We start from the raw sequence: 23,465 nt of genomic DNA, 5'->3' as shown, positions 1-23,465 counted from the left end.
AACACGCATGGCGACTGTCACTCCTTCCCTTGACATAACACTCCCTCTCTTCCTCCCCTTCGCGATCTCGGAGGCACGCATTCGTATCTACATTACACTGCGAGACGTCCCCAGATCGCGGCCACGACAGGGAGGCCTCGCAAGACTCAAGGAAATATTCACCAGACGGTTTTCGCAGCCCGTGGAGTGGCAGCCGATGCAGAAATGCTGATGGTCTTATGGGTAATCGATAATAATGAAGTGGTGATGTTTGTGGAGGGGTGAGCGAGGAACCGAGGGACAGCAGTGGGGTGTTGGGGGTTTGATGGTTGGAGGCTGAAGAGTTGGGGGTGATTTTCATGTCTTACGAGGAGGAAATGGAGGAGATGGTAAAGAAGAAGATGGGGAAATAAGGAAGAAAGTGGAGGAGTTGAGGAAAGAGGAAATAGAAGGTAAGATAGATAAGGAAGACGAGGAGATGAAGCAGAAGGAGTAAGATGAGAAAGAAGAGGAAAAGGAAAGAAAATGATATCATCAGAAAAGAAAGGAAAATTGTAAGACGCCGTTTGACTCAAGTGGAGAAGATGAGAGAGAGAGAGAGAGAGAGAGAGAGAGAGAGAGAGAGAGAGAGAGAATGGCAAGTGGCAGCTGCAGTAGTAAAAAGAGAGGAATTAAAGGAAAAGAGAAAGAAGAAATTAATTGAGAGAGGAACGAGCTGGAATAATGAAGAATGTTAGAAAGAGAGAGAGAGAAAGAGAGAGAGAGAGAGAGAGAGAGAGAGAGAGAGAGAGAGAGAGAGAGAGAGAGAGAGAGAGAGAGAGAGAGAGAGAGAGAGAGAGAGAGAGAGAGGACAAAATACGTAGGTTTAGAAGATGAAAAGAGAAGGAAGACATACGTAGATGGAAAAGATAGAAAAGAGAAAGAAAACGAAGTAGACGAAGGAAAACTGTGTCCCTGCTAGTGATGAGGAGCAGCGCCGAATGAATGGCAAGAACAGGCAAGTCTAGAGTCTTCTCTCTTAGTGGACGTTCACTGATTGCTCCCGTGCGTGACATGAAACCCAATCCCTTAACTGCTAAATCCTTCCACTTCCCAATGACTTGACAATTACCAAAGAACATGAGTGAATAACAAACTACAACCCCTTCAGTACCAGGACGCGTCTCATTATTCATTCTGCTTACTATTTGGTGATTTTGCACAGCTTCAGAAACTCATGTGTGGGATTTAAATAGTGAAGACTCTGGCCATTAATCTTCTGACCTCCATAGACCCTTCCTAATGTCAATAAAATGGCCTAATGGTACACAAAACTCATGGTAAAAAATGTGGCACAGTACTGAAGAGGTTAAACTACACGGTCACTTAAAATATCAAAGTATTGTATTATTTTTTTTAAGTATAAGAGCCTGAGAGTTTTAATTGTCTGCTCATTCTATTTGCCATCAGTGTTCCCTTTCGTAGTCACGCTAAGCTTCTAATTAACTACCCTTATCCAGGTGAAGTAGACGCTGTAGCAGTCACGGGGGGGGATTAACTCCTGAAATAACGCTGGAACGGTTTCATTACTCCATCGCTGTCACTGTCCTCTCTCGCAATCACGCTAAGCTGCCAACAAACTATTCTTATCCAGCTTAGGAAGACGCAGTAGTAGTCAGAGAATTAACTCCCGAAATAACTACCTGCCGAGGGTCGCTGTCACGGTAATTGGAGTGAAAAACCTTTATATGCAAATACTTCATTAGTCCGTAGCGAGTACTGTGGTGGTACTGGCGTGGTGGTGGCGGTGGTGGTAGCGGCGGGGACAATGACACACCAAGCAACCCTCTTATGAATTGAGGTTCCGCTGGGGATGTGATGTGAATGTTTTGCTCACTCGTACATTCACCTCCCTTGTCGCCAATGTATAATTCTGCTTCCTCCCCATAGGCCCTTACTAATGCGCTCTTCCTCTCCCCATCTCCCTCCCGCCGTGGTATTAATGGCCCGACTCGTAGTAATGACGCTCTGGATGCCGGCGTAATCAAAATGACTCTTCTTTTTCCACTATCACGTCCGGAGCAGCTCCACAATTCCGGCCCATGAAAGAGAGGAGTAGAGAATGAAGGCCCGAAGTGGTAAATTGTAAAGGTCATCCCAGCCTGTGTCTAATTTCCACAGAGACTTGGCGGAACTTAAACAAATGCTTTGGAAGGAGAGAATGTCAAGTGATTTAGGAAAGTTGGAGTCCCAGACCAAGTCGCTCCATTAAAGATGTGATCCCTCGAGCGGAAATACTTGCACGCCGGCGTTATTTCCACGTATTTCTCCTTGATCAATTCAGAAAATTCGTCCGGGTACCAACCAATCCCCAGAGAGAGAGAGAGAGAGAGATGCATTGTTTCCATGACAGAGGGGCGTAGAGAGGACAGATGAGGGCGGCGCTGCGGGAGACTGCCATGCCCACCTGGAACTCATTAAAAGCTACTCACCTGAGGTTAATTCTGGGGCCAGGGCAGCAGTATCCCTGGGGCGCGTGGCAGCCTGGCATTGTGAACGGGAACTGCTTGTTTAAGGCAGCTATTGATTCCTGCGTCTGGTGGTAGCTGGGATATGCCTCTTGCCACTCCTCCCCCTCCTCCCTATCTCATACCCCAGCCACACCCCCTTCCCTTCTCTCCGGATCTCGCTCACTCACGCCTTCACTAACGTTGCATCCACACTGTCTGTTTTTCATGTCCTCTTTACCGGGACGTGTGAGGGTCACAGACACGGAACACACAATAACCTCTGCCGCTGCCTTGTTGTACGGTGCAAGACACGCTACTCATGTTTTGGAAGCCAGATAGTGCACGAGTCACCCAGCCACTCATCCACTCAGCCACCCAACGAGTCAGTCATCCAGTTAGCCAATCAGTCAGTCAGTCAGCTAGCCAGAAAGTTAGTCAGTCATCCACTCACCCAGCACACACCAACGTATAGTCATCCCACCCAGCCAACCAGCCATCCAGTTATCCAGTTAGCCAATCAGTTAGTCAGTCAGTCAGTCAGCTAGCCAGACAAGCAGTTAGTCATCCACTCGCCCAGCTACTCTACAAACCGTCAACCTAGTCACCCCACCCACCCACCAAGCACCCAGCCATCCAGCTACCTACCAACCCACGCACCCACCCACCCAGTCAGCCAGCCACCTACCCAGCCAGCCAGCCAACCAGCTCACGTCAACAGTATTATTAGATTGACTCCAGTTTCATCATGTATACAAAGTAAATCACGCCGCGTCAAACACCTTTTCTTTTCACCGCAGCGGGGAAACGGGCTGGTCTAAATTACGTATATAAGCCGCAGCGCGTGGAGCTAGCGAGACTCCAGCGTTGGAACATGTTTATCGTCTTCTTTCGCTTATAACTTCGTGGTTTGTAGCACGTGGAAGAAACTGAAGTAAATGTAGGTGTATAAAATGCCTGAAAATTTTTAAAAAGCAATGTAAAAGTAATGTAAGGGAAAAATTAATAGAGAGAGTAGGAGAATGTCAGGGAGAGATTATATGGTTACAGGTGAGAGAGAGAGAGAGAGAGAGAGAGAGAGAGAGAGAGAGAGAGAGAGAGAGAGAGAGGCGTATTTTATCAAGCGTATTACATTACAGGAATCTAGAACGGCTTCCATTTAATCTTTTCCCTTAAGGTCGCTCCGTAATTCCCGTTCCCACGCTCAGGTGTATCCCATTTATTAATTAATCAAGGCAGGTAAGACCGCTGGCGTGTGTGTGTGTGTGTGTGTGTGTGTGTGTGTGTGTGCAGCATCTACCATGTACCTGCCTGCATCTCTCACCTGAGGTCAAGATTAACATTACACCTGCACCAGCCAAGGCAAGCCAGAGAAATTACTGCCATATACATTGCTTCATTCACCCAAAACACCTTCATTAAGGGAAAAGGGTTTAGTGGATGGAATGTGTTATGAGCGGCTTATTGGAGGGACGGGGGCAGGAGGAAGCAAGATAATAGACTAGGTAGGTAGGGAGGAAGGGCCCAGGCTGGATGTGTAGAGGAGAAATGGAGAAATGGAGAAACAGTAGTGGACGGGGAATCGGAAGGCAGAAGGAAGGGAGAGATGAAAAAGGGAGGAAATAGGAGAGACAAGACAGAAAGAGAAGACAGGAATGGAGAGAGAGAAGTGAGAATGGCGAGTAAGGAAGAAGAAGCAGGAGAAATAGTAGTGAACGGAGAATCGAAAGGCAGGAGGAAGGGAGAGATGAAGGAAGGAGGAATAAGGAGAGACAAGACAGAAACGACAGGAATAGAGAGAAAGAGAGAGATGAGTGAGGGTGGAGGTGAGTAAGGAAGAATAGACAGGAGAAATAGTAATGAAGGGAGAATCGGGAAGGTAGGAGGAGAGAGAGAGAGATGAATAATGAGGCAAGAAATAGGAGAGACAAGACAGAAACAACAGGAATGGAGAGAGAGAGAGAGAGAGAGAGAGAGAGAGAGAGAGAGAGAGAGAGAGAGAGAGAGAGAGAGAGAGAGAGAGAGAGAGAGACAGAGTGAGGGTGAAAGTGAGTAAGGAAGGAGAGACGGGAGAATGAAGGAGGAAGGAAAAGACAGTTAGGAATTCAGGAAGAGTCGAAAATGGAGGAAAGAGAAGAGGCGGAAGAGGAAGGAGCGACAGTAATGGGGATTGGCAAAGATGGAGGATACGAAGGAGAAAAAGGAGAAATGAAGGAGAGAAGGAGAGGAAGGAAGCCTAGAGAAGGAGGACGTTTGGTATGAAGGACATTTTTGTTTGAAAGAACCAGAGGAAAGTTAAAGTGAAGGAAGTATTAGGGAAATAAATGTTACCTAATGAAGCTTTGACATTTTTTAAGATTTGTGAGAACTTGTGTGTATGTTAATTGACTTACAAACTCGAGCATTCCAAAGTAAAAAAAAAAAAATCGATTCAGTTTAAACACAGTCACACCAGAGACATGAATAGCAGTAACTGGAGGAATTAACACGAAAAATACGCTGAGAGAAAATCAAGTAAGAGATAAATTAGTTTGTAGTTAAAATAATACAAAAGAATACTTATTTTCCAACGAAGTGAGAGGTAAATGAGTTTGTAGATTAAAGAATAAAATTGAGTACTTATTTTGCAACGAAGTGAGCGATGAATTAGTTTGCATATAAAAGAATAGATTGGAATACTTATTTTCCAACGAAGTGAAGGATAAATTAGCTTGTAGACAAATATATACAAAAGAGTATTTATTTTCCAATCAAGTTAGTCTGCATATAAAAGGATACTTACTTATTTTCCAACGCCCACTCGCTCGTTTTTTATTCTTTCTCTGTTGCATCAAATACTCCTATGAATATATGCATGTGTACCGCCTTGGCTGCGTGGATTTATGTGAATATTGGAACGTTATTGATTATTGATGTATTGTTTTATAGACCTTGGAAATAATATAAAAAAAAGACAAAAAAATAAGTGCAAGAGTCTTTTGCACCATTTTCTTTGTCCACCACTACCACCACCACCATCACCACCATCTTCCCCTCAACTTCCTTGCTCCATCCTCCTTCAATATCGCTTCCTCCTTCTCCTCCTCTTCCTCCTCCTCCTCCTCTTCCTCCTCTTCCTACTCCTCCTCCTCCCAATCTTCACTTTTATGCCACTAAATTTCTCTCTCACATTCCTTGCAAGAGTTCCCTTTATTTTTTTTTTTCTGCCATTAGTTCCTCCCTTCATTTATTTACGAGTTTGTTATATTGCGTCTATCATTTGTTTTCTGCCCACTGCTGTTATCTATTGGTGAATGGGGTGATAGAGATAAACAAAGATAGATAGATAGATAGATAGAAAGATAGACTGATAGATGGAAAGACAAACAGGCAGACATGAGTTGATAGATAAACAGATAGATACATAGATAGAAATAGAAGTAAATAATCAAAATAGAAATATACTCGCAATGTAGAGAGAGAGAGAGAGAGAGCCACACCCACGTCAATCAACTTAACGTAAATTCCACGTCTCTCCCAGTAGTATAGAGAGTGTGTATTGAAGTCTCTCTCTCTCTCTCTCTCTCTCTCTCTCTCTCTCTCTCTCTCTCTCTCTCTCTCTCTCTCTCGTTTTTCTGTGCTATCTTGCCAGCTGCCAAAGTGAAACATGTCGTGTGAGGAGCGTTTTATAATGCCGTTTTTCTTTCGCCAGTTTGGCAGTTAATTTAGATACGTTTGGCATAAAAGTCTCGTGAATACACTGAAATTTTCTATTTACTTTGCAATTTCAACACATGTAGGCAACCTAAGCGTATTTCTCTTTGTATTTGCGTGTTTGCGTTCGTGTGTGTACCTTTCCATACACTGTTTTGACATGTCAGGTTATCCAAACACGACTTGGAGAACGTGTATGGACTTTATCACTAGTTTAACCCATTCATTACCACGCCGCGTTTCTATATTCACTCTGGTTAGTATTTGGCGATTTTATACAGCCTCAGAAACTCATGTGAGGGATTAAAATACTGAAGACTAGCCATTAATCTTTTGACCCCCATAGACCCTTCCGAATGTAAATGAAATCGTCCAGTCATACACAAAAATCATGGTAAAACTGCGTTTCAGTACTGAAGGGGATGTAAAAGAGTTTAAACGTAACAATTTAGAGACAAGAGTATTTAAGCAATAACAAACGAGGCATATGAGAATCGACACGAGCAAATAACAGACATAAGAGCTAAATAAGTCACATGAGACAAGAGGAGTGAGTCACGAGCAAAGGAGACAGGAAATTTTTTTTTTTTTTTTTTTTTAAGTTTAAACGTTAACAAAATAACAGACAGAAGAATTATAAGCATGAGAAAAATAAGAGACAATAAAGGAAAGTAAAGAAGTTAATAATGCCAGTTTTTTTTTTCTTTTCATTTTCTCTTTTTTGTGCCGCCAGTCTGGATATTAAATGAACGCTGTGGCGCCCGGAGACTGAGGCAAAGACTGCGGAAGTGCGGAAAGAGGCCCCGCAGTGCACCCTCGTATATTGTTTGTCTGGATTTCCTGGTGGTGAGCGGCAAGCGGCCATAGCCATAGCCAGGCCAGCAGCACCCAGGCACCGCTCAGATACTAGTCACAATCCTTACTCAGAAACTCTCCGCTCTCTTATCACGACCATTTTTCAAGTCAGTTATAAGTAGCCTGGTTTTGAAGGGTGTCGTCTTAATAATACAGAAATCTTGCACTAAAACCATAAAAACACCTTTAAAAAAAACCCGACTCTTTCACCATGGCCATTTTTCAAGTCACAGTTATGAGTAGCCTGGTTTTGAAGAGTGTTTGTCGGGTTAATAATACAGAAATCCTGCACCAAAGCCATAAAAACACCTTTAAAAATCCGATCCTTTCACCATGACCATTTTTCAAGTCACAGTTATGAGTAGCTTGGATTTGAAGAGTGTTTGTCCTGTTAATAATACAGAAATCCTGCACCAAAGCCATAAAAACAGTTAGCTACAAGTAAAGTCCTTTGAGAGTTGCGAAGATGCTGGCAAACGTGTCTCAGAATATTGGGCAAGCTAGCGAGGTCCGTCATGGGTTTTGAGGAGACGTGCTCAGTGATCCCGCCCCGCACCTCCTCCTCAGAGGGCTCCCAGCAAGCCTTAACTTGATTCCCCCAGCCTGCCTCCTCTCCCAGCCTAACCGTGACCCAACATAAAACATATTTTCTTGTTAATTAAGCTTCATTTTCGTGGGTGCATGGCTGCGTAATTAACCATGCTCTTCTCTGTTCCCGAAGCGAAACTGAATATACGAAATGTAAAGTTATTTCAATGTTAAAAGAAAAACACAGCAAAAAGTAAATATAAAACAGTATGAGTAAAAAAATTAATACAACATAGCTTGGAAATACATAAAAAAAAAAAAAAATAGTCACTAATCTACTTTGTTTTTCCCTGCAGCCTTCCTTCGCACTCTCTCACTTAAATGTCACCGCCACGGTGCACTCACAATCCATAAGTAAAACCACCGACTAATTAGCTAAAGTCCACTGTTAAAACTTGTTTGAGACTCTTTCCTGCTCCCTGCCGCCCCCTCACCGTGAGGAGAGGAGTGTGTAATGTGCGGGACTTGTTATTAATGTTTTGTCTCGAGGACGACAGCTGCATGTGGCAAGTAATGAGGGCACGGCGTCACCATTCACCAAGGTTAGCTAGTGATTGCCGGTGACTTTTGAGTTATATTATGGTTAATTAGTTTTTGCTATTGTTATTTTTACTATCATTATTATCATTATCATTTTCTTTCACTCACATAAGGTTATCGTATCGAAGTATAAAGCAAAAAATGTAATGCAGAACTCGGTTCCACTATATGTTGAAAAATAAGGGATTTAAAAATGGAGGTGAGTTTTACTGAAAGCAATAAAAATGACTATGTGAGTCTTGTGAACTTGGTATTTTGTCCCTTAGAGTTTGCCAAAAAAAAATGCCTGTATTCGTTAGCTAAATTTTCCATCCCGGTTTTTGTAACTCTTCTTTTTCAGGGAGCAACATTCGGCCACTTTTTCCACTTAGTCTTGTTTTGAGGGCCTGGCAAACCCTCTTCATGTAAACAGAATGTAAGCTTTAATGGAACAATTAGCACTCGGAGCAAAGTTCATCTCTGCTTTGCTTATCTTTGAACACACATCAGTCACTGCAGTAAAGCACATAATTCACAGCACATGGGAATTATACAAGTGATGAGGCATGTTCCTGATGCAGCCTGGAAGAATATGGAAATAAAAGTGGATATGTGGACAGGAAAAGGCAGCCAGTTCACTCTTCCACTCGTTACTCATCCCTCCCACGACCTGCCAGCCGTTAGCCGATGTCTGGCAGGAATATATGGATGAAACCCAAGCAAAACCCTTCCAACCCTCGGATATATTCCCCGCAAGATTAATGGTGGCTACTGACACTAGTCCCTCACCCCCCGTCACTCTCTCCCCTCCTTGCACCGATCCCCGCTCCTCCCTAGCAGTGATGTAGATTGGCAAATACTGAGTGTGGAGTGAGGAGAAGGTCAAAGGTTGTGAAAAGTGAGAGGGAGCTAAGGGAAATATTAAACCTGGCTAGATACTGTGGTCTGTGTTACTCCATGTGTCCTTAAGCTGCTGTTTTTTTTTTTTTTATTATGCAGAGTTTTGTAGTCATGAACTCAAGCTGCTGAGGATTCAACCTAATTAATGCAGTCTCCTCTTGTGGATTTGGTTATCATGGCTTGTTTTCCCTCCGTCCTTGGTCTCTCTCTCTCTCTCTCTCTCTCTCTCTCTCTCTCTCCTTTTCTTTTCCTTTATTTCCTTTTCCTATCTTCATTTTCACGTGTTTATTCTCTTTCTCTTCTATCTCAGTCTTTCCTTCCATGCTTCACTCCCTGGTCTAGTTTCCCTTCTTCCCTTCCCTACCTTGTCACTTTGCACTCTTCCCTTTTCCCTTGACAACTTCTCCCCCTTCATCTGCCCTTGAACCTTTCATGCATCACCACCTTCTCCTTTAACCTTTCTCATCTTTTTCCCTTCCATGAAACTCTCACTTTGCTTCTTATCCTTCTGTTTTCCTTCCATGATCACCTCTCCTGTTTATCCTTGGTCCTGCTTCTCCCTTAATTCTTGTCTTCTCTTCCTTCCTTACCAACAAACCCTCTCCCTCATTTCTTGACACTTCTCCCTCAGCCCCCTGCCTGCATCATCCTCAATATTACACTAGGTGGAGGCCTAAAATGTTTTCCCCCTGACGCGAGATAGAATCCATGCATAATATCCCCCTTAAAGCCAAAATACTCATAACAAAGGAGTCAGATATTATACTGCATAATGACACCTTGTGATTCTATTTGTTGCCTCTTTCTTATCTCACTTGCCACCTCTGCCTTGCTTGTCTTATGTTATGGGGCTGTTTGCTGAGCTTTTATACGATGACTATTTTCAAAGGCCACATAGATGATTAATCCCTTCAGTACCATGATGTGTTTCCACATTCATTCTGCTTACTATTTAGTGATTTTATACAGCTTCAGAAACTCATGTGTGGGATTTCAATAGTGAGGACTGTGGCCATTAATCTTCTGACTTCTATAGACTCTTCCTAATGTTAATAGAATGGTCTGATCATACTCAGATCTCAAGGTAAAAAATTTTTCAGTATTGAAGGGGTTAAACAGGTTCTCAAGAGTGTTTATGATGTTGGTAATGAAGAAACCTGTCACTACAACCATAAAAAAAAATTATAAATCTGTAGCACACCAGCAGTTTTTAAAGTAATTGAGTTGTAGTGAGAATTGTTTGAGAATATGCGCCATAGTGTTGTGTAGGGCAAGGAAGAGTGTTCTTTGAGGTGTTTTGGAGATTTTCTTTTTATGTGTGAGTGTTAAGGTTACCTGTACATTTTGGCAACTGAATTTTGTCCCGAGGTAAATATTCTTATGAGGGGTATTTACTGTAACTCTTCTCTCTCTCTATCTCTCTCTCTTTCTCTCTCTCAAGCATTTTTTATTTTCCTTCCATGTGTGTGAGTAGTGTTTAGTAATGTGTGCCTTTCTATTCCAGGGTTCTTACGGCATTGTCAAGCTGGCTTACAACACGGAGGAGGATGCTCACTATGTGGGTATTGGTGGAGATTTCTGAGTGTCCTGTGTTGGTCCTTAGTTCAGTCATATTCAAGTTCTTTATACTAATGGAAAAGATGATGCATTTAAATTACATGACAATAAAATATAGTGACATTAATATTTAGGTTCATGTTTTCTGAGTGATGTTATTTTCATGTATAAATGTCAAATACTTTAAAGATATTTTGTTCATACACTCTTTTTCATACACTCGTATTCCTGATCGTCTTGGAGACACGCCCAACATTCTTGATCTCTTCCTCACCACTAACCCTTCTGCTTATGCTGTCACCCTTTCATCTCCGTTGGGCTCCTCCGATCACAATCTCATTTCTGTATCTTGTCCTATTTTTCCAATCCCTCTGCAGGATCCCCCAAAGCGAAGGTGCCTCTGGCATTTTGCCTCTGCCAGTTGGGGGGACCTGAGGAGGTATTATGCTGATTTTCTCTGGAATGATTATTGCTTCCGTGTCAGAGACCCATCTCTTTGTGCTGAACGCATAACAGAGGTGTTAGTATCTGGCATGGAGGCGTACATTCCTCATTCTTTTTCTCAACCTAAACCTTCTAAACCTTGGTTTAACTCAGCCTGTTCTCGTGCTATACATGATAGAGAGGTTGCCCACAAAAGGTACTTGAGCCTTCCATCTCCTGAATCTCATGCACTTTATATCTCTGCCCGGAATCATGCCAAGTCTGTTCTTCAACTTGCCAAACACTCTTTCATAAATAGGAAATGTCAAAATCTTTCAAACTCAAACTCTCCTCGTGACTTCTGGCATCTAGCCAAAAACATCTCAAATAACTTCACTTCTTCATCTTTCCTCCTTTATTTCATCCTGATGGCACCACTGCCATCTCTTCTGTCTCTAAAGCTGAACTCTTTTCTCAAACCTTTGCTCACAACTCCACCTTGGACGATTCTGGGCTTGTCCTCCCTCTCCTCCTCCCTCTGACTATTTCATGTCTACAATCAAAATTCTTCGTAATGATGTTTTCCATGCCCTTGCTGGCCTAAACCCTCGGAAGGCTTATGGACCTGATGGGGTCCCTCCTATTGTTCTCAAAAACTGTGCTTCTGTGCTTGCACCTTGCCTGGCCAAACTCTTCCAACTTTGTCTATCGACTTCTACCTTTCCTTCCTGCTGGAAGTTCGCCTACATTCAGCCTGTTCCTAAAAAGGGTGACCGTTCTAACCCCTCAAACTACCGTCCTATAGCTTTAATCTCTTGCTTGTCTAAAGTTTTTTAATCTATCCTGAATAGGAAGATTCTCAAACATCTGTCACTTCACAATCTTCTGTCTGATCGCCAGTATGGCTTCCGTCAAGGTCGCTCTACTGGTGATCTTCTGGCTTTTCTTACTGAGTCGTGGTCATTATCTTTTAGAGATTTCGGTGAAACTTTTGCTGTTGCGTTAGACATATCAAAAGCTTTTGATAGAGTCTGGCATAAAGCTTTGATTTCAAAACTGCCCTTCTCTCTGCAACTTTATCTCATGTTTCCTTTCCGACCGCTCTATTGCTGCTGTGCTAGATGGCTACTGTTCTCCTAAACCTATTAATAGTGGTGTTCCTCAGGGTTCTGTCCTGTCACCCACTCTCTTTCTATTATTCATTAATGACCTTCTTAACCAAACTTCTTGCCCTATCCACTCCTACGCTGATGATACCACCCTACATCTTTCCACGTTCTTTCAGAGACGTCCAACCCTTCAGGAAATTAACAGATCACGTGGGGACGCCACGGAACGCCTGACTTCCGATCTTTCTAAAATTTCTGATTGGGGCAGAGAAAATCTAGTAGTTTTCAATGCCTCAAAACTCAATTCCTCCATCTATCAACTCGACACAACCTTCCAGACAACTATCCCTCTTCTTCAATGACACTCAACTGTCTCCTCTTCCACAATGAATATCCTCGGTCTGTCCTTTGCTCATAATCTTAACTGGAAACTTCACATCTCATCTCTTGCTAAAACAGCTTCTATGAAGTTAGGTGTTCTGAGGCGTCTCCGCCAGTTTTTCTCGCCCTCCAACTGCTTACTCTGTATAAGGGCCTTATCCGTCCCTGTATGGAGTACTCTTCGCATGTTTGGGGGTTCCAGTCACACAGCTTTGCTTGATAGGGTGGAATCGAAAGCTCTTCGTCTCATCAACTCCCTCCTCTGACTAACTGTCTTCAGTCTCTTTCTCACCGCCGAAATGTTGCATCCCTTTCTATATTTTATCGCTATTTTCATGGTAACTGTTCTACTGATCTTGCTAACTGCATGCCTCCCCTCCTCCTGCGGCCACGCTACACAAGGCTTTCTTCTTCCTCTCATCCCTATTCTGTCCAACTCTCTAATGCAAGAGTTAACCAGTACGCTCAATCATTCATCCCTTTCACTGGTAAACTCTGGAACTCCCTCCCTGCATCTGTATTTCCAAATTCCTACAACTTGTCTTCTTTTAAGAGGGAGGTATCGAGGCATTTGCTCCCCTAATTCTGGCTAACGGTTTTGGCACTTTTTGTACTCTTTGAAGAGCCAGCGCTCAAGTGGGCTTTTTTCTAACTTTCTTTTTTTTGCCCTTGGCTGGCCCTCTTCCCTATGTAAAAAAAAAAAAAAAATATTTGTATTCAGCCATTAGTTAGGATAAAAACTACATACTTTCACTACCCCCATTACTTCTATTTACCATTCTCAGGCGATGAAGATCTTGTCCAAGAAGAAGCTGATGAAGAAACATGGTTGCTTTGGTAAGTGGCTGATGCTCCCCTCCCTTCCCTCCCTTCCCGCTGAACTGCTGTGGCTCCCAGTGTGCCTTACGCCCTCACTTGCTGTGCCCCTGTAGCACCCCACCTCTGGCATGGCATGGCTCTTGGTGTGTGTGTGTGTGTGTGTGTGTGTGTGTGTGTGTGTGTGTGTGTTAGGATAGCAATTGTAGGTGTCTAATAGGAAGTGTTATGTAATTTAGATGCAGTCACTCACTTGGATTACATTCTGTCTCTTTAAAGCTTCTGAATTCCCAGAACAAGTGAGTGGCTGCTATGGTTTTATAATATGAAACTTTTCAAAGAATAACAATGAAGATAGATGATCAATGTTAACAGATAGTAGAATATCAATGCTTTATTAAAAATATTTTAGATTCTGAAACAGCTTAGTCTTTCAGTAAATAATTGCATATCATGATGGTACTGGTGGATCTAGCAAGATGTGTGGTGCTTTTAGAGGTTATTAGTGCATTGGTATAGCTGAAAGAAAGGCTTACTAGCCACACTGACCAGAGAAGCTTTAATAGTAAGATGTCTTGAATGCATGAGTATGTTCCCCTCTCAGTGTGAAGAGCCATGCTGGTGAGGTTGTGTAGCTTGTGTCATGTTTCCAAACCCAACACTCCACACACCTACTGGGGACTGCTCTGCCCACCACCGCTGCAGAGACTGTACTTCATGTGGTTCTGACACCCACACCACCTCAGAATGCTTGTTCATTGTGTCACATTTTAAAACTGATTTTTTCCTCTTGAAAAATATCAGGAAATAGGTGATCTGATATATATATATATATATATATATATATATATATATATATATATATATATATATATATATATATATATATATATATATATATATATATTTTGTTAGGAACCAAAGCTAGAATTTACAATGATGGAAATTTTTATCTTACTAACAGATATTCTCTTGTGCTTTTCCTGCATATAGTTTCTATCATAAGCTTCCTTTCATGTATTATAACTTTTTTTTCAATATTACTGCCTGCTGGACATGCAACTTTGGGAAATGAATCTTAAGTTGAAAAGGGTCGTAAATCTTTTCTCAATACTATCGTTTGCAGGTATATTATAGGAGCATGCTAGTAGAAGGAAATACTGCATAATAACTGTAGTGCACTGCATTTTTAAACTGAGAATATGTGCAATTTTTTTAGTGACATGGCTTGAATTCTTGAATTACTCATGGTTACTACCATTTTAAGCACTTCTCCATCTGCAGAACAAAACAAAACTGTAAAGTCAACACATATGAGATCTTGTTTCTGATCAGTAGAAAATACATTTGTACACATTTGTATCTGCATACCACAGTGACTGCAGCGCAGCTTTTCTGTGCCTTCATAATACTTGATTGATTTGGTCAAGTATTAGAACACATGCACACACTAAGCTGTGTCAGTCTCTTGTCCAAGGGAATCACCTCAGGACAAGTGTCAAATATAAAATCACAAGAACGTAAGATCAAAGCATGGAATACATGCAGTATACATTCATACTTTTTGCTGTGAGCTATCAAGAGAAACATTTTGGAATAGCATCTTTATTTCCATAGCCAGTCATGTTTATTTTCACCAGTAAGACTGAAGAAAGTTTATGCACAGAATCAGTTTACAGTACGTACTCATGTGACACACTCGCACCATTCAACGGTGTGATGGTAACACTGTTTGTGGGCTGCACATTGATCCTATTAGTACATCAGTCAATGACTTATGGCACTGTTACTGAATGCTTCTTGGTTCATTGAGTATGAAATTTGAAGTGAATGAGATGCATATCTTTATCATAAGTGTGTATTCAATTCATTTATATTATGCAGCTTTTTTATATCAATTTCTTAAAAGTCCATGATTCATTTAATTTCCTGAGCCTTGTTATTCTGATATTTTTATTGAATCTATATATATTTTATCACTTTGTTACTTATGTTAGTGGTTTTGTTGGGAGGCAGCAAAGTGTTATGTAAGTGTGAGGAGAAAAGGGACTTATGCCATTTAGGTTTGCATGTTAGTGGAATAGCATTCACACCATGAGCTTGTTTCCTGCCATCTGAGCACCAGCACCTGTTTATGTTAGTTTGAGTGACACACATCACACTTTGATTGTGTTCATGGCACAAGCAGGTCACAGCTCACCACACTTAGCATGTCTGTGGCTGCCGGCATGAATGGCACCTCACTTCCTCATTGTTATCGTTTGATTTGTCATTTTCTGTTGGTGTCGATGTGGTGGTGTGTTGGCGTGTGTGTGGTGGTCAGGCCGCTCCTGGACCATCGGAGCAGAGACAGAGGCCTCTCAGCACGTCCGCTCCCTCAGCCCCCAACACCGCATGGACAGTTATTCTCCTCCCACTCACCGAGGTAAGTATGCACAGCCCATGCCACCACGTTCACCAATTAGCTTTGGCTACCACTGCTGAAAGAGCCTGCACCTGACACCCGTCCACACAAATGTGATTTAAGTATTACTGACGCGTGTGTCTGCAGAACACGTGTACGTACGAATACAGTGCGTATGTGATACAATACGTGTCTAAATGGAGTCAAGTATAGATGGATGTACATGTATGGATATCATTTTAATAGTACTGTGATGTTAGATTTGTTGTTGTTGTATTTAGTCGTGGTAGGGAATGTTTAGTCATTACCAGTTATCAATATTGTATTTCTTAAAAAGTTAGTTAAAATAAGAAATATACTTGTGTAAGACATTTAAGTAATAGAACTAAGAACACATATATATGACATTTATTTTAGGTGGCTATTTAAAAGATACATTTGCAAGTTGCACATTATTAATAGTCATCAAGTCAGTTGTACGTAAAGTGTTTGCAAAAGTTGCTTGGACCATGATATAATATATGTATCTACAATATTCAATATAGAATTTCCATACAGAATTTAACAAGTCATGAAATTGAATATTCTAGAAGGTGAAAGTAATAAAGAGAAGTTATTATACATTTACCATGTTGTAAAATTCCATCAATATCACGTTGTTCATCTTGCAGTGAAGGGACGCCTGCCTCCTCCCAGGGCGTCAGGTGGCCGCCCCATAGAGAACCCCCTGGACAGAGTGCATCGAGAGATAGCCATCCTGAAGAAGCTGAACCACCCCAATGTTGTCAAGCTGGTGGAGGTCCTCAATGACCCAGCCGAGGACAACTTTTATATGGGTCAGTCTTCAGGCAAACTCACTGTGGAGTCTGTTAATTCATATACATTCTTTCACTTACCATCTGAATTTTATATGACTTTGATGATACAAGTTAGTCACTCTGTGGAAACAAATGTCAGTAAATTCCCAAGTGATTTCTGAAAATACCAGGCAGGTCTTAATTATGTGCATTATGAAAAATCTTTCAGTCTTTGAGCTTCTGGAGAGAGGCGAGGTGATGGAGATCCCAACAGACAGGCCCCTGAGTGAGGACCAGGCATGGGCATACTTCAGGGATGTCGTCCTTGGTATAGAGTATTGTAAGCATCTTGTGACCTGTGTGGCAAGTCTTAGTCAGTGCCAACATGTGTACTTTCCTCTTTAATACACCAAAACCTACAAAGATGAAACAGATGTATGAGTATTGAGTGCAGTACACTCCAGAATCTGATGTGAATAGTGTTCAGTCTGAATGTCATGTTTCCTGGTGCATTTTCATGTATTTAATGGTTTTCAGCATTATCATTCAGACGGATTCTTAACAAGCTTTATGTTTGTAATGGTGTTAAAGCTTTTATGAGATTTATCATGAATACTTAGTCTCTTAAAAATGGTGATGCTGTGTAGCTGATTGTTATACACCATCAACTACATACTGTAATGCAATCAATATTATTAAAAATATCTTCTCCATTTTACAGTGCACTACCAGAAAATCATTCACAGAGACATAAAACCATCAAATCTTCTCTTGGGAGACAATGGCCACATCAAGATTGCAGACTTTGGTGTGTGCAATGAGTTTGATGGGAAGGATGCTTTCCTCACCAATACTGCCGGCACCCCGGCCTTCATGGCACCCGAGGCTCTCTCCACCTCACGGCACAAGTACTCCGGAAAAGTGAGTTTTTATTTTCAGTGCTTGAGTTTTAATCTATTCATGGAATGTAAATTTCTGAAATGTAAAAGAAGTTACATTTCTTTCTTTGATGTTTTCTCTCTAATTACTACACCCTACTCAGTATGAATTTGTTCTTTATGGTGTTGTGGTAACTTTTATTATCTCTTTCTTTCAGGCAGCAGACATTTGGGCAATGGGCATTACCCTGTATGCCTTTGTGTACGGCAAGCTTCCTTTCCACGACGATAACATTGTTGTTCTCTACGACAAGATCCGAAACTCACCACTCTCATTCCCTCCCATTCCCTTTGTCTCGGATGACCTAAAGGACTTGATCTCTTTGATGCTGGAGAAGAACCCTGCTCATAGGATAACTTTGCCAGATATTAAGGTGTGTTGATTCACTCTCTTTCATAGAGATAGTTTTGCATTAGCCATTCAGGTGTGATAGAAAAATACTAATGCTTTAGAACCAAACACTAAATGATGACCCTTTCCTCCAGGAACACCCCTGGGTCACCGCGGGCAATCAATATCTACTGCCAACCGAAGAGGAAAACTGCATATTAATTGAAGTTACGGATGAGGAAGTGCAGAGTTGTGTACGTTCAATCCCCAAGCTGGAGACCCTCATCCTCATCAAGTGTATGCTCAAGAAACACAGCTTCCAGAACCCTTTCAGGATGAACATATTGTACAAAGAACAGTTTGCACGCACAGGACGATCCCACTCGGCGCCGGGTTCGTATGAGTTCTACTTGGAAAGGTATGGGTAATGGTGGTGGTGGTACTAGGCAGCTTACGTCTCTCCACACTACGCCCTGCACTGCACGCCTCTCTTGCTCCTTGTGGTGTAGTATTGACCAAGCTATTGTAGTTTATCTCTGCGTGGTGTCTGACATATAATCTACAATCTACATCATCATCTCTGTGATTGTTGATTTAAGACTGAAACTGCCTTAAATAATTTGTGCATGTTAAAGCATATTGTTGAGATACATCATATTATTGACTGATTTCCATTTGAAAGATTTGAGAGATGCATGTTCATTAGAATATGTGAGTTCAATGTGATCTGTTGTAGTGTGGCATCATGTGTCCTTTGTATTTTTTCAGTTGTGAATGCCAAGCAACATCAACTATGCCCTTAATCCTGGATGTGAATTTTATTTGCTTTTTTGTATTTCTTTTGCAATATAACAAAAAAACATAACAATAGACCAGTAACCTACATTTCTTCTGATACATGACCTTGTCTGTGGCCTCTTGTGATGAGTCTGTCTGTGATCTTCCCTTCATGACCACTGTGGCACCATGACCACTGTGACACCATGACATTTTGCAGCAGCCAGACTGGACAGACTAGAACTTTGGGACCATTCTTTGACATCAGAAATCTGTTCAATCTAGTGATAATTGTTGTGTCTGTGGTTGCATTCAATAACAATAATTTTCCAGATTGAATTTCCAAAAGACCAAACCACTTCTAAGTGCAGATGACTTAATTGAGCTGTTTGATACTATAATGAATAGACTATACTGTTTTTCCACTCTTACTTCTTCATGTTACTTTCTGTATCTCATCACATTTCTTCAAATCTCTTCTCTTCTGTGTCTTAACATGTCAACACCAGAAACATTCATTGTGTCTCATCTCAGAGGCATACCTGGAATGAGAATGTCTTCATTAAGTATTATTTTATAAATCCTCTCTATAATGTGCACCAATTTGGTGATGCATTCTTTGTAGACCTTGACATGCATCACTGTCCATGCTCATGGTGCTCACCTCCAAGACCTTTTCCTTTTCAGAAGCTCATTGCCGAGCAACTTCATTCTTGTCTTTCTTTCCCACAGGAATCTTTGTTAATTTCTGATCATGTATTTGTTCATTAGGTAACGAGTGAAATTATGCATATACTTTGTAATAAACAAAATGTAGAAATTAATGCATGGCAAGGATTATCTATCATATAAAAAAATATTAAGGTAAGAAATACTCTAAACCCTGACACAAAGATACCCAAAGTTTTATAATTATTTGCCGTCTCAGACTTTGTTGCTTCATATGTTTGTTCAAGCTGACCACTCTTCCTCATTATATTTCGTGTGTTTGCTTCAAGCTCAGCTTTCCTGCCAGATATTTCGTTATTGCTGTTTATGATAAGTTATTTTTATGATTAGTTTTGATTTCATCATAAATTAACCTGCATCAAATGCATCAAGTAAAAATAATATTGTTTATTTGACTGGATATGTCATGATGTATACCTATTAAGAGAAATATGAAAATATTAAGAAGCATTTTGCATTGTCTGTATCATGGTAGTGAAGGTCCTTGATGCATGTAGAGAATAGGCAAAAAATACATGATCATATGTGTATGTATCAACAGAGTAGTATTTTATGCATTGGCTGCGACATATATACATGCATCAGGAAACCACAAGCCTGATCCTTACTTATTAAAAAAAAAAAAAGGTTCACATTCTAATCTTTTGCTTTAATTCAACAGGAAGAGGTCGCTCGATACCTCCCTCCCAGCAGTAGATGAGATAGAAGTGAGTGAAGACAGATGATAAGGGTAAGGAGGCAGCAGGTAGGATCCTGGCTAACCATGCAATAAGGACAAGTAGGTGCACAAAGAAGAGGAAGATGTGACTGGTGACTGTGGAAGGTTACAGCCTTAGTAAGTCAATGGCTGCTTTCTTCAGAGGGTATGCAGATTTTCTCAAAAAAGAATTGTTTTCATAAAAGGAAAATTCATATAAAAGAGTACAAAAGAAAAAGGCAGTTTTATTTAGTATATTTTGAAAATAGTTCATCTTACTGAATCAGTGAAAGTGGTGTCATATTTAGAGTGCATTGCAAAAGGGAAATTATTTATTTGTTCAGTACTAAGGGATCGATGTCTCATAAGCACATTAATTCAATTCTGAAGACACAGACACTATAGCACTTTAATAAAATACTTTCATTAACAGAGCTATATTTAACCTCTATGTATGTGGAAAATTTACTACATTATTAACTTAATAGGTAACTATTTATTATTTTTCACTTTTTTTTCTTGTTTTTTATCAGTATTCTTTCTGGAGTAAAATACAGTATATCATTTCTAAATCTCAAGTTAAATATAAAAGACCATTAACAATGATAATGATATACATCCAATAAGCAAATGACACTCAGTAAATATTTGAGTTGTTGATGTGATATACAAATAAAGTTCCCTATTCCTGCAAGCACTAACAGTTTTACAAGAACAGCTGTCATGACAGTGGTGGTGCTACTGAACAAGAAAGATCTTGGTGCCTTTGATATTTTCATCCTAGCTCATAACTACCATAACATGAGGTGTGCTGTACTCAGTCAGGGCTGGTAGTTCCAACTCCAGCACCTTCCCGGTCCTGGTCACATGGAGTGAGGTGTAGTCAGGCACACTACTTTCATAACTACCTTCAACATTTTAGTTCTTGAGGACAATCAGATATTTTAACACAAAAATTTCAATATAAGTTTTAACATAATCATCCTTAAAGTTATGTTCAATTCTAAGACCAGACAGTGGTTTCCATATTACATCATATTTGCATTCAGATTAACATCAAATACTACCGTATAATTGTAATTTATTTCTTGTTTTATACATCAATGAAAAGACATTCCAAATATGAACACATGGCCAGAGTAGCAAGAAGATAAGCTAGGGTGGATGTATCAAAGATGCCTTAGTTTGTTATATCAAGGTTGTAAAGCATATATTGTAGATACAAGTCATCATAGCAAAGATGTTTCCACAAAGTAGTGCAGGCATTGTCCTATTAGTCCATGGTAGTGGTGTTGGCTCATGATGCTTGTGCCATGTGAGGTGGCTGTGAGCTGAGACTTGTTGAGACATAAGTACTGATGCTCATGTGATGGTTTATTTTCCTTAGGATGTTCATCATGCATAATTGAAGATTGCATTTATAATTCACATATTAGCTTTTTCATCCATCAGTACTTCAGTGATATGTAGCTGTATATTCATCAACTCATTGTATGTAATACACTGTGAGGTTTGAGACAGTCATTACAGTCTCATAATTATTCTGTGATTTTCTAATAAGCCAATAAAAGTGAGTGGTGCACTAGAGGCAGACATTACCCAGTCCAGGGAGCAGGCTCTTAACAGCTGATGTCGGACAACAAACAGAGATACACAATACTAGAATTTCCCTTAGAAATGTTTGTACTTTCAGATTATCTTGATCCAGACATAAAAGAGCAGGTCTTTTTATCGTTCTCCGTATCAGTGGCAGGTCAGCAGGTCAGCGGGTCTGGTGTTCACCTCTGGGGAGTGTCCAGTGCTAGAGTGCGTCAAGCTCTTTCTTACCTATGAACTAAGTTAATTTTCTATGCAATGTAAGTCCTTCAAAGATATCCTGCATCACCTCCCTCTAGGACATGTATTAACCATTGCTCCTGTACATTTTGTTTTATTCATGTCTGTATGTAAATCAGTAGGATATATTTAGCTGATTTATCATCTAGAAATTTACTCTGTTAAAGTCATTATGGATGAAGCCACAGCATAATTTCTTTTTTCATACTTGTGCAAAATTTTTGACTGTGCTGAATTTTATACCTGATAAGATTATAATTATGCAATCATAACTGCAAGTTTTAGCAACAAAGTAAGCTTTAAAGTAAACTAGATATTGTTAGAATAGAATAAACAGACATTAAATAAAACAAATTATTTGCTTTTTATTGATTTATGTAAATACATATATCTATAATTCATTATATAGATTACTTATGTTACATAACATATAAGTTTTGAATATGCTTGTTGCATTTCCTCATTATGTGTTCAAAGACTTTAATACATTGTATATTATGAAATCTTTAGAAAAAATATTGTCCAAAAAACTTTACCTTATATTAAACTGTTAATAATTATAATAAGCAATGAGTTCTGTATATTATGATACATGCTCAGATGTATGGCACCTCCACTTGACACATTTCTAGTTCTAGCTCAGTTATGGAAGCCTGAATATAGTTATTGGTGGGTCAAGATGGAGTGACGTGGTCTTGCTGTGGGTCATCAAGGCTGAGTGATGGCAGATTGGACTGTCATAAATCTGAGAAATGTTACTATTCTTTGTGCTTATTTAATTCATGAAAGCTTTCAATTCATAGATTTAAATTGTACATCAATTATGTATTTTTTTTTTGCACAAAAAAATGCTGCAAGTGTTTCACAATTGCTAACCATTTGGAGTTGAAACATGTAAGTAATAATTCCGAGACAAAATTTTGGACTTGGGTTCTAAACCTGTGGAAATAATTGCTCCTTTTTTATTTATTTATTTATTTTTTTTCTAAGCAGCTGATGATGCCATGGTGCAAGACTTAGAAGTTAAAGATATCAATTGGATAAAAGTGAAGCACTTGTGTCCTTGTGCATGAGTGAGATGCTGTCTGCAAGGGTTACATTAAGTGGAAATCCTTCTGGTTTTTAAAGCTGTAATTAGTCTCCTTAATGTGGGTCAGCAGCGAAGGATTCCACGCAGCAATATTGATGACAGGGAACACCTCTTTGTAATTTGCTTCATTCTCAGAAATCTGATCGTGATTATTGTTTGCAAACTGTACATCTTTATTTTCAATAGTGGAATATTCCATGGATGTCCTGTTGAAATTTTTGCAGGCATATTTTTCTATGCAAGCTAATTGTCACTGTAAGCAGCATAATATTTGTTTAGCAACAAAATATGAGATGGAATTGATTAAAAAGAATATATGTACATAATGTGTGTGTGTGTGTGTGTGTGTGTGTGTAATTCACCTCGGTCGCCTGCTGGTCACCCAGCCAGTCTTCCCCATTACAGAGCGAGCTCAGAGCTCATAGACCGATCTTCGGGTTGGACTGAAACCACAACACACTCCACACACCGGGAAAGCGAGGCCACAACCCCTCGAGTTACATCCTGTACCTATTTACTGCTAGGTGAACAGGGGCCACACATTAAGATGCTTGCCCATT

At 40.3% G+C, this 23,465-nt stretch overlaps 1 protein-coding gene across 6 annotated transcripts in view; it reads left to right on the top strand.

Annotated features, from left to right (window-relative positions):
* LOC123519363 (calcium/calmodulin-dependent protein kinase kinase 1-like) overlaps positions 1-22,573 on the top strand; it is a 207,764-nt gene extending 185,191 nt beyond the window's left edge. For 4 of the 6 annotated variants that reach the window (XM_045280629.1, XM_045280628.1, XM_045280632.1 and 1 more), the window contains 9 exons: positions 10,525-10,578; positions 13,276-13,327; positions 15,630-15,731; positions 16,382-16,546; positions 16,737-16,847; positions 17,229-17,428; positions 17,604-17,819; positions 17,932-18,194; positions 19,944-22,573. In XM_045280629.1, coding sequence (XP_045136564.1) covers positions 10,525-10,578; positions 13,276-13,327; positions 15,630-15,731; positions 16,382-16,546; positions 16,737-16,847; positions 17,229-17,428; positions 17,604-17,819; positions 17,932-18,194; positions 19,944-20,007 — 1,227 coding nt within the window. In that variant the 3' untranslated portion in view covers positions 20,008-22,573. The remainder of the gene's footprint in view (positions 1-10,524; positions 10,579-13,275; positions 13,328-15,629; positions 15,732-16,381; positions 16,547-16,736; positions 16,848-17,228; positions 17,429-17,603; positions 17,820-17,931; positions 18,195-19,943) is intronic. The other 2 variants (XM_045280630.1, XM_045280631.1) reach the window with 2 other exon arrangements.
* Positions 22,574-23,465: the final 892 nt, after the last annotated feature.

The sequence above is a fragment of the Portunus trituberculatus genome, chromosome 45, assembly GCF_017591435.1.
Source record: "Portunus trituberculatus isolate SZX2019 chromosome 45, ASM1759143v1, whole genome shotgun sequence".
Classification (NCBI taxonomy): domain Eukaryota; kingdom Metazoa; phylum Arthropoda; class Malacostraca; order Decapoda; family Portunidae; genus Portunus; species Portunus trituberculatus.
This window is presented reverse-complemented; position numbering and strand designations above follow the sequence as displayed.